At 43.3% G+C, this 12004-nt stretch overlaps 1 protein-coding gene across 3 annotated transcripts in view; it reads right to left on the reverse strand.

The window, feature by feature from the left end:
* Positions 1-441: 441 nt before the first annotated feature.
* Positions 442-12004, reverse strand: part of BTBD9 (BTB domain containing 9) — a 610564-nt gene continuing 599001 nt past the window's right edge. For 2 of the 3 annotated variants that reach the window (XM_029592917.1, XM_029592916.1), the window contains one exon: positions 7348-10236. In XM_029592917.1, the coding sequence (XP_029448777.1) occupies positions 10042-10236 (195 nt within the window). In that variant the 3' untranslated portion in view covers positions 7348-10041. Of the gene's footprint in view, positions 750-7347; positions 10237-12004 lie in introns of those variants that run through there. The other variant, XM_029592918.1, reaches the window with a different exon arrangement.

A 12004-nucleotide genomic window follows, 5' to 3' on the forward strand; every position in this document is an offset into this window, starting at 1 on the left:
TGCTAGCTGACACTTAACCCAGAGAGTCTGAAAGCTAAAGCTATTAAAAGCTAAAATTCTCACTTTTTAAAATGAAGCAAGAAAAGCATAAACATACTTTGATCAATTGAACACAAATTAGATTCAAACAGCAAGTGCAATCAGAATTTGGAAGCAGGTAACTGCCATTGGTTCTTGCTGAGAGCTGGGCACAGAAAGGAGAAAAATTCCCTTCCCCATCCTTGGTGGTCTCCTAGGGACTTTCTCTAGCTTTATGAACAAACTTCGTTATGAAGTATTTTTTTCCTACAACTTAACAGTTTGCTTCACAGACGTTTTATAAGTGCAGTAAGACATTTGGGAAGTCTGATACATTTTAAGATACAAGCCAAAGAACCCTAGGCTTGCATCCAGATCATTTCCTGCACAGCTGTCATCTGCTCTCTGCCTAAAGTATTATGTCATTGAGCATCACCCATAAAGAAAAGCAATATCTAATATTTATTTTATCAGACAATATTGTGCTCCATATTTTTTCTGCTTTTCTCCTTATTCTTTTCTATTTGGCACCGATTAGGGGAGCCATTGTACATCTCTGCTGGTGTCTTCCCATCAGGTTCTCTCACCAGGACACGAAAGTTCATGGCTCCCAACATTTATTTCTGGTTAGTCGCACAAAGGCATAACCTTGTAGCATCTTCACACGGCAAAGAAAGCAGCTGCAGGGCCCTTTGTTTTCATGCATCTTTGTTTGACCACCGTTTGTAATCCTAAAAGACACAAATGACTCAGAATCTCAGCGGCTCAAGAATCAGGAACTTCGTCCAGATATTTTACTTAGCCTTGCCTTAATTTTTAAACTGGCTGTGTGGATATTCTTTTGAAATGTTAGAGAAGCGTTAATATCTGCTACTGGGATCTGCATTTGTCCAAACGTATAGAATTTCTCTTTTTCATCTGAGACCCATTTGGACTTGGCAGACCTCTCCTGATTCATAATCTCAGAATGATAAACTGGATAAATAAAACTAATAAAATCTACAAAGAAATATGCCTGGGAGAAGGATAAAGACCCATGTCAGGGAAAATAAAAACACTGGGTTTTTTGCCTCAGGGAGAGATGACAACCACTTTCTTAATTTACTCCCTGAAAACATGATTTTCATGTTTTATTTGGCACAAACATTTGCATGAGACGTGAACCAGCTGCTGACGTCAGAGTGGTGCTGTCGCCTTCAGCATCGTATATTTATTGGAAACGGATAACTTGATGCCCAATGGCCACTATAAATGCTCTGCTTCTTTGTCAAATGTGAGCTGATCAGCTAGTTTTCTGCCAGCTCAGTGTGCGAAACCCAACCAGCGATTGATTTGTATCTGGAGGGGCCTCCAATGTTTCACCCTCACAACACGCTCTTCTCTTCCACACTGGATTCTGCACAGCTCTTCCCAACCCCAGAGTTCAACCTTCTCAGAAAATCAAAGGACAGCTTTTAATATTTTCTTCTGCGATGGCTGTTTAAGCAGAGGGAGCAAATCAAGATATTTAAATGGCTGGCTTGTTTTGTGGTGCCTTGGGGTATATCATAGCAGAAGTCTGTGTAATTGCTCAACGGAAGGTATTAATTTCTTTAGCTTTGCTCACAAGTGAATTTAAACAGCATCTATTAGATGGCACATTCTAAATTTCAGACAGACAATAAGACTACATATGTATATACACACATACATTTTCTTCTGTATGGTTGCAATTATATTATCTCTGATATGATCTGTAATATATAATCTTTCTACTTGCTGAATGTGGATCAGGGCAACCTATTGTGATGACAAGATCAAACACGACGGTGCTAAAAGTGAGGGGGCGGTCTCTCTTACTGCTTTTGTGCCTGCAGTCAGAAGTATGTATGCAAAAAAAAGTGAGTGCACAGAGGAAAGCTTTCACTTGGAAATGGAAAGAGAGAGGCCAGAAACAAATAATTAATATTCAGAAAACGCCGTACAAAAAATAAGGTGAAACACAAAAGATCACTTTATTTTCAAAATCACACCCACATCATTCTTACAAATGTGCAGTTATTATTTTAAACATACTTAAATATATATTTATCATCTGGTTAGGTTATGCTTGTTTTATAGAACAAAAAAAAAATAAATACATATAGCTTACCAGATCATTTAACATTACTTTGTATTGTCTGGTCATGCAGTAAACGTTAGGGCTAGGACTTACCAAACCTGGCTTGGTGACCCCACAGATCAGTCAGGTTATCAGGACACCCATAATAAATATGATGCGTTGCATTTGCATCTATTGGATCTCTGATATATGCAAATGTCTCTCATGCATATTCACCAGGATATGCTTGGGAAGCCCTGCTGCACAGTCTTTTAATCTCTAAAGAGAGAAATCTCATTCTATCCTGCTTTCTTTAGGCCTAAGCTGGATATTTTCATATTTAAGAACAGTTATAAAATGAAGGCTTTTGCATGCTTACTATTTAATCTGCAAATATACAGTCATCCTTCATGATACCGGAAGAAAACACCAAGTTACCAGGGTGCAATGATGTACCTCCTCCAGGTTTGACAGAAAAATCACACAATGAAAAACACATTTTAGAAAAAGTGCAACGGTGCTGCTGGTAAAGTCAAGAGATTAGGAGGAACAGTAGGAAGGACATTAATCCTTTGTAGATAGAAAGTTCCCAGCTTCCATCATCAGCTCGGATGCATTTGCTCAATATGAAGATCCTGACTCTTGGTACCAAATGGTTAACCCTCATGCAGACCAGACACTTTCCAAAGTTATGACCTGCATCACTGGAGCAGCCCATGAAAGCGCTGGCTCTGTCTTATACTACATTGTTCTTCTAAGTACCAGTACCCTGTTATTATAAAATAGTGCCTAGGATGGAGGATATACTGTATGTAATTATTCTTGCTGCACAACAGTTCATAAAAAATAGAAATCTCAAAATACAGGAATATTAGGAAATCAACAAATGTCCAGTACTTCTGCACCAATCGCTATTGCCACTCTTGTATTTATCAAACCCGACATCTCAGCAGCAGCAGTGTTATGATGTTCCCATCCTTCACCTTGAGCATCACAGTTCAGTGGGCTCTAAATACCGAGAGTTCAGATACATTGGGCTGTACTGGAAGGTGACAGCTCTTTTAGGAAAGAGGTAGTTTAGGTCTAGGCTATAGGAAGGGTGGAGGAAGAAAGAGCCAAGGGCTGCTCTGTTCACTTTTGAAGATCTTGATGTAAATTTGGCTCCGGTTCTAATCAAAGCAAGAACAGTGGCCTCAGTCTAAGCCCTAAAGAAACATCTCTTCGTATCACACCAAGGAGAACCCAGTTTGGCAGAATTTGCTACTTTTTTATCTAGGGGTCATGTCCGAGACTGAGGCGCAGAAGGTGCTGCTGGTCATGATTCGGAGAGGACACTGCCAGAGCTTGGTTTGGGCAGCACCGTACGTCAACCAAAGTGACTGCATGCTGCAGGTACTCCCCGGTGACACAGAAGGTTTCAGACAGTTTTAGATGCTTGCAGACTTCCAATTTAACAGACACCAGGCAGTTTGCTTGGATTTTGGCCCATCTCAATTGGAATCAGTCTCTAGCAGGGACATGGCCCCATGAGCTTTCATTCACAACTGTCTGGCATTTCCCCTTTCCTGTCCTGCTCAGCTAGAGGCCACACATCACAGCTTCTTCATGAACTTATTTATTTTTCAATTTACATTCTGCCTTTCAGATACTTCAAAGCAGATCACAATCTAAGGGGGTTATTTTCCAAGCTGCGTTAAGCCATTTTTCACATGCGTTAAGCCATTTTTCGCAAACGAAAAGCACCATAATGCATGATGCGATACTAATTTAGAAAAGGGGTGGAGTTTAGGGCGGAATTTCTAGCCATGTGGGCTGGCTTCGCAACTTGCAAAGCCATATCGCACAGTTTTAACGTGGCTAATAACTACACCTTTTTCATTTGCGTTAAGCTGTGCGAAATGGCTCTATCACACTTTACAATGTTTTCGCACATAGCATTGTTAGTCATTTAAGCTATCTAACACCACTGGGGGGGGGGGGAAAGAGAGAGAGAGAGACTGACTAGGTATAAGGCCCTTCTAATAGGTATTTATAGCTCTATGAGAGGCCCACCAAGTACCTCGAGGTGAGGTTTAGGTAGCTTGATGTTACCCAGGTAGAGAGTCCATCAAGTTAGGTTGAGAGAACACTGTACTGTACAAATCTCATCTTTGTGTGAGTTTCCTCACTCCAAAGGACATCAAATCTTCACAAGAGTGCACTGTTCTGTTCATATGTCTCACTCTGAATGTCAAAGTGGCCCCTAACCCCTACACTAATACCTAAACCTCACCTTGAGGTACTTGGTGGGCCTCATATAGAGGTATAAATACTTAACTATTAGAAGGGCCTTATAGCCAGACGCTCTCTCTCTCTCCCTCCCCCCCCCCCCCAGTGGTGTTAGGTAGGAATTGTGGCACTTACCGCAGAGTGTGAAAAGTTATTGCACTTTGCGTTAATACCTATGCCAAGTGCTAAGATAGCTTATTTATCGCAAAGTTTGTACCTGAGGCAGTGGAGAGTGAAATGACTTGCACAAGGTCACAAGGAGTATGTGTGCATCCTAAGTTTGACCAGCAGGTGTCACTACCGAGCATCTCTCCCTTTCCTGGGGATGTGAATGCTGATTCTACAGCAACCCCCGTTCAAAGGCAAAAGTGGAGCTCATAAACCAGATAAATATCAGTTAACACCAGTACTAAAGATTCTAGTACTACATGCTGGAGTGTCTGGTAATGCTCCACTTCTCCTGGCAGAATTAGTTTCTCAAGAAATTTGCTGAACAAAAAGGACATGTTGTAATGCACAGAGAGAACTATTAACCCTATTTGAGTGAACATGGATCATGCTAATATTAATGTGTGTTAAACTGTGGGGTAATTGCCACTGTCCCATGCCGATTCACTAACCTGCATGTTTTAACATTAGCACAGGATATTGTGCTTTAGTGACTAGCACTCATAATGCCAAGTATGTGATTTACACAAGAAACTTTACAATGCTGAATTGTCTTATAAAACCTCGTCAAGCTGATTTGGGGAGGTGGAAGTCAGGAGTGCTTTCTATGTCTCTTGTACCTGCTAAAACCCTCCTCCTACATCCAGATACTGGAGCCGAGATCTCTGTGCTGGCACAGCACTTTACAGACACAGCAGTGGACCATGACATAGTCCCAAGCTTTCTTGAGACCTGGAAAGATCTCCAGAAAATATTAAAATTACTCCACAGGACAATTTGTGTGAGAGCAGAGAACTCAGTGTATAAAAAAGGAATCTTTTTGAACTCTTAAACAGCTTGATTGAAGCCTGACTTCTTACTAATTCTCACAATAAGAAGAGAGATGCACTGGAAATGGCTGTCAGCTTTCACAATCTAATCAGGCAGAATGTATAAAAAAAACCATGGCAAAATGAACTAGAAACTAGAATGGGAAAGCCTATTACATTTCTTAAAAAAAAAAAAAAAAAAAGGCATGGAAAGTTGAAATAGCTGCATTATTTCCGCAGAAAACTGGATTGTCTGCATGTTGCAATAACTTCTAATGGACCAGCATTAAAATTATCCAACGATGATGATGTTTGTGAGCATTCAAGACCGATAAAGATAGATATCTGATGAAGGAAAGAGGCTTCTCCCTGGACGGGCCTTCCCCCTGTAAATGAGAAGGTGGTGGAACTGGAATCAGGGTTACTTGACATGAGTTCAATTCCTGCTTTGGCACAGACCTTGTGTCAGGAAAGTTTGCTTTAGGCTGGTTTAGCGTACTCTTCTTTTTGATAAAGGTTAATCCACGACAGACGTGGCCCATAGATAGTAATGCTATAAGATCTTGTAAATCCCACTTCACTGAAGAAACAAATGTCAAAAAAGTCAGCCTTCTGACTCTAATACTGTGCCTCAGCTCCTGCAGCAGCTATCTGACTATACCTTTCTACTTTCTGCTCAAATAGACGACACTACATGAACAGGTAAACTGATGCTGATAGCTGAGTGAAGTCATTTGTTTCTCAATTTGTCATTGTAAATAAGTCTATACCAGCTTGGAGTGACATTCTTACTACTATAAGAGTGATTTTGCTGCACAGCCAGATTTTGAATGCAAAGTCTTGTCATTAAGTCAAAAGGCAATTATCTCTGAGGTGATCTCATCACTCTTTTTTTCTTAAAACATTTTGGATGAAAGTAGACCTCAAAGTGTCAATTTACTATAGTAATACTACTGGGCTTGCAGGTATCAGATATCAACTTGCCACTTTTCTTCTCAGGTTTACATAAGAACGAGAAGAGGTCCATATTCAGTTGCTGGCTGGGAAAGAACGCCGGATACACTTATCTGGCCAACTGTGCCAGGATGCTAAGTAGTGTGGGCACGCCACTAAATATACACGGTTATCTTAATGCTAGCTGGATAAGTTTATCTGGCTAACTTTAGGACTGCTCTTCCGCAATCCGGCTAACTTACGGGCCGATACACTCTCCTGTGCGCGCGATACAGTAATTTATTTTAAATTAGGGCCGGCGGTAAAAAGAGGCGCTAGGGACACTAGCGCGTCCCTAGCGCCTCTTTTTTGACCGGAGCGGCGGCTGTCAGCGGGTTTGACAGCTGACGCTCAATTTTGCCGGCGTCTGTTCTCGAGTCTGCTGACAGCCACGGGTTCGGAAACCGGACGCCAGCAAAATTGGGTGTCCGATTTTCAACCTGCGAGCCTATTTCAAATTTTTTTTCTTTTACTTTTTTTTTTAAACTTTCGGGACCTCCGACTTAATATCGCCATGATATTAAGTCGGAGGGTGCACAGAAAAGCAGTTTTTACTGCTTTTCTGTGCACTTCCCCGGCGCCAGCAGAAATTAACGCCTACCTTTGGGCAGGCGCTAATTTCTGAAAGTAAAATGTGCGGCTTGGCTGCACATTTTACATAGTGAATCGCGCGGGAATACCTAATAGCGCCCACAACATGCATTTGCATGTTGTGGGCGCTATTAGGTTCGGGGGGGGGGTGGTTGGACGTGCGTTTTCGACGCACTATTACCCCTTACTGAATAAGGGGTAAAGCTAGCGCGTCAAAAACGCACGTCCAATTAGCTGGGTAATGGCGCTCTACTCTGTAACAGTCTTGGGTCACCCCTGGCATAAATGGGTATATTTTTTGCCAGACAAGCTATCCGGCTATGTCAGGGGCCATCAGAGCTGAAGTTGCGTACACCAGCAGCGCGCAAGACTTTGGGACAGCGAACAATGGCGCTTGTCCCGGCCTGCCCCCCTCCCCGCCCAAAACACACCCTCCGGCCGCCCCTTCCAAGAGACCCGGCACATGAGCGCGTACCGGCCTTTACGAGCATGGCCGGGCCTCTTGGAAGATTCGCCCGGCGCACATAAAAGCCGGAATTTAAAATCTGCCCTTTAATCATTAAGGGCATTTTTACGATCCTGCATTTAATGGCATTTGGTGTTTAATGGATTACAACAGGTATAAGTGAGATGGGTACATCAGACTGCCGTATAGGTGAGAGACTCTTGGGATTCACATTTGGAACCGGAAGGGTTTAAGAATATTATTCCTGCTTCCGAGAGAAAACAGTTACTTGGGATGCTAGGATAAGGGCAAGAAGTGAACAGTGATAATCAATGTTTGGCAAGAGAGTAGTCTTCAAAGGTACAATTGGGGTAAACACATCCAGCTGTTATGTCAGACAGCCGTTCTTACAGGGGTCTGGTTTTGTGTACCCACGGTACTATCTGCAATGGATTTTTACAGATACGTGAGATGCAGCTTAACATTTTGACATTGGGATTTTATGTTCTCTATTTTCCTTCTGCAGATGGCAAGAATAACTGTTCAGGGCCAGTAAAATTCAGACTTTTCCTTGCCCTGTGACAACAGGAAAATCACCACTGAAAAAAATGAGATTCTTAACTGAAATAGGGAAGAATGCAAAGCATGCAATGATCTGGACCTCGCTTTTTTGTGTCTAAAGCATCCTTTTATAAAAATGAAGACATTTCATTGGTCGATTCCTTTAAAGTGATTCAAATTCATCTGCTCCAGCATCTAGATATCAAAAGGGACTCATCCTAAACAAAGGCTACCATATGCTGCAAGTCTACAAAGGAGGTAACAGAAGGAAGAACAAAAAAGAACGCAAAATGAAACCAAGAGGAAGGGAAAGAGAAAAAGCACTAAAGGAAGCAGCACATCAGCTGAAGATCCCTAGGCTGCAGTCCTCCCAATAAGCACTAAGCAGAGACTGAGGTCGTTAGGATGATAAATATATCGAATCAATTTCTGCAGCAAACAAACTGAACGCTAAAGTGAGCAGAGACCAAGACTTCTTTCCTTGCTTGGCCCTCTCCCCCGCCCGTGCTCCCCGGGTGCTTTCTCCAGGAGTGCCAGATCAATCAGATCAGTCTCGGATTAAGACGTCTCATTTCCATTCTAATACCTTGGTAGCAAAGGCAAAATTGCAATGCAACAAGCTCTACAGACAAGAAAGGAAGCGGGAAATATCTGCCCTAAAAGGAATCACCGACTCTAGCGGGCCTGAGACCAAGCATATTCTTCTTCTAAGGCCGCTGCAGGGCTGCCACTTACCCATGGGCCCATCTCTGAGCCACGGTTATGCTTTCCCTAGGGCTTCATAAGGAAGAGGCCACTCTTGCAAAAGTGGTCCTGTGATTCTCAAGTGCTGCTACCATTCCTCAATCAATTGCCAATAAGAATTATAAATAAACCATTTCATTTTATTGGTATTCAGGTGACATTGTTAATTACTTGTCAGTCTTTCCTTGTTTACAATGCTCTCCTACCAGTAAGAAAATGAAAAAAAAAAACCCCAAACAAACAAAAAAAAAAGAATGTAGAGCTCCATAACCAGTGTTGTTGCATTAGCTCTAGCACCTATGAAGAAAAAGACTCTGTGTAATTCACGGCATCTAAATGGCAGGACCACCATTTAGGCTTTTGCTTACCATGGGTTGCATGGGAGGCATGCAAGCCGCATACTATGCAAAACGACTTCATCTCGCAAGCAAAAAAAAAAGGGCTGACCTAAAGTCATAAGTGTGCATTACCACATAGCTCCTAGGACGGTTCCACACCATTGTTGCTATTTGAAACTTTCATTTTTTCTGGTAGCAAAGCAAGGAATAAACAGCTGAATGGCGATTTCCTCTAGTTGCACGTCGCCCTTCCATCCTTGCCGTCACAGCACAATAAACCCTTGGGCAGTACAATGTAATCTAATTTTAAAATAAATGTCATTACTTGTACATTGTTTGATGTAACATCACATGACCTTAACGCTCCTCCACCTTGGTTCTCTCAGCCTCTACCAGATAGTATCAGCGAACCTGTGCTTTAATAGCAGCTGCTGTTTCAAAAGATCCAGGAGGAGTGTAAGTTACGCACTCAGATTATTCTTTTAAATAACGATTCTGTCCACTGGAGATCGTTTAGTGCTATGCAACAGGGACTCAGGCAGACAGCAGAGCATTTCAAATCTGCAAAACTTCAGGCCGGTTATACTGAAATGATTCTTGATGTGCACTGCAAATAAATATCAGAAGGGACATGGGAAAAAGGACGTGTGCGTCACAAAGAGCCAGAATGACTTTAAAGGATGACTTTCCGTGTGAACATTTATAAAAACAATGAAAAGTGGGAAGCTTTGAAGCAATAAAGGCTTTAGCTGATCTCTCTGTACCTTTTGTACTTTGAAGGTGGTCTTCAAATTAATCCCACTATCTTTGTCTTGGGTAGGTGACAGAAGGGGGGTGGAGAGCGAGGGACATGTTGAAAACTGAAGAACAAGTCCCCTTCCCCTTCTAAGATCAGTCCAATTTGGACAAACTGAGGACAGTAGAGTAGCCCCCTGGTATCACTGGGAAGCCTTTTTTCCCCTGCAATATTTCTAGCAAGGAACAGGCCCTCTTGTTAATGTCCTTGTGCTCCTCCATGTCCATTGTTTACTGCTGATGGCCCTGTAAGCGCGAGCTGGAGCCTGGGTGAGAATGGAGAGAGCCAGCGTTGGACGATCGAAGGGAACGAGAAACGCTCTGCTGGGCACTTGCACCGGAACCTGCTGTAGTTGCCTCTTCGCTGCTCTCCTCCTTATGGGCTGCAGTTTGTGCAGGGCACTCAAAATGTACACAATGAAACACCTGAGGAAGAAAAGAAGAGAACTGAGATGCCATGCAAAGATTTTATCAGAATTCAATGACACAGAGACCCCAGCAAGCATTCCCAGCATCATCATGTCTAAGATAATATGACCTTTCATGCACAATGCTATCACATACAGTGGCACGGTTTGACATGATGAGTGAAATGTTATGTTGTGCTGAACATTTTGATGTTTTAACTCTAAAATTAGGAAGATAATGCTGGAATCTGATGAGCTTGTGCTAAATCCTGGTGATTTTCCCCAACTTAGGGGCAAACTCTTTGAAGCTGCAAATCGGGAGGTATGACAGGATAGAGGTGCTGAATGATTAGTGTGATTATTTAAGCAGTGTCTGGGTTCATGTGATGATCCTACTCATATCCAGATGCCTCCATTAGGAAACAAGTATTGCGACTTCCGGTGATGACGTCACCGATGAGGATTGAGACGACCTAAGCTCCATGGTCCCCCACTAGCCTCCTCCCGTTAGCTCCAAGATAGAACGGTGATTCAACCGGCCCTCGACTGGGGGGGGGGAACACTTTGGAGACCGCTGGGACCCCAACGCCGCTGATTCGAAGCTGGACGGAGGCGGATACGGCCTGGGGACGAGACTAAAGCGGTGCGACCAAGATGGCGGCCGGCCCGCTGCAAAGTCCCCTCTTCCCGCGGATGTAGGTGAACGATCCCGCGGCGTTCCACCTTCGGAGGCCCCCTGAATACCTTTCTGCTGACTTTGGGACCTCTGGCGTGCGTCAGGTGACACGGGCAGCGGACGGAATTACATGGAGGGGCAATTACTTGGCCAAGACGGCAACTGTCCTTATAAGGTACTGTGATTGATCCAGCATAGGGATCGAAGGTCGGGTCCTCCTGCAGCACAGATATAAAGTGGGAGCACTTGCAACTTATTCTCTCCCCCCCTGCTGCCGGTGCGGAGGGGTGCCGGAATGGGTCTTGTAGGAGTTTTGCACCAGCTCCCAGCCCAGCCCAGGCATAGTGCCCTGGCCACAAAGGTTAATCACACCAAAGAAGTAGCAGAGCATGCTTAGGGCTTTTCTTCTCTGACTCAGCTCATCTGCTTGGACCTTTCAGCCTAGGAACCATCAGCAGAGCGGGCCTGGCGCTCTGCATTTGCCTCCCCCTGTTCTGTGGGCCCTGAATATTTATTTATTTATTTAAGTTCTTTTAATATACCGATGCTCAAGACAAGGTCTTATCGTACCGGTTTACAATAAACAAGGGGGGGGAAACCAGTTAACACAGGAAGCGAAAGTTACATTAAAACAGGGAAGTCGAACATGGCTGTTTGAAGAAAAAGGGATAGATTAACAATTTCTATTCTAAATGTATAGAAGAGCCGATCAGCAAGGAGCGGTTGCTTCTCTGTTAAACTTAAATACATATTTACATAATAGAGGTTCAATTGCAAAGTTAATATACATGAGTGGTTCTAGAATGACAGATACTTAATGCAGCTGGAAGAGGACATCAACCGAGGGGTGGAGGTCCTTGTGGGTACCATGGGTTTCTTCAACGGTAAGCTTGGGCGAAGAGCCAAGTTTTCAGGTTTTTTCTGAATGTGAGATCACAATGTTCCTGGCGTAGGTCTGGTGGGAGAGAGTTCCAGTGATGTGGTCCCGCGGTGGAAAGCGCTCATTTTTCGATGGAGTTATGTTTAGTGGAACTGCTGGGAGGAACTTGTAGGGAGCCTCTGTATGCAGATCTGGTTGGCCTTGATGAGGAGTATAATTTGAGGGGTATGG

Source organism: Rhinatrema bivittatum, chromosome 3 (assembly GCF_901001135.1).
Source record: "Rhinatrema bivittatum chromosome 3, aRhiBiv1.1, whole genome shotgun sequence".
NCBI lineage: Eukaryota > Metazoa > Chordata > Amphibia > Gymnophiona > Rhinatrematidae > Rhinatrema > Rhinatrema bivittatum.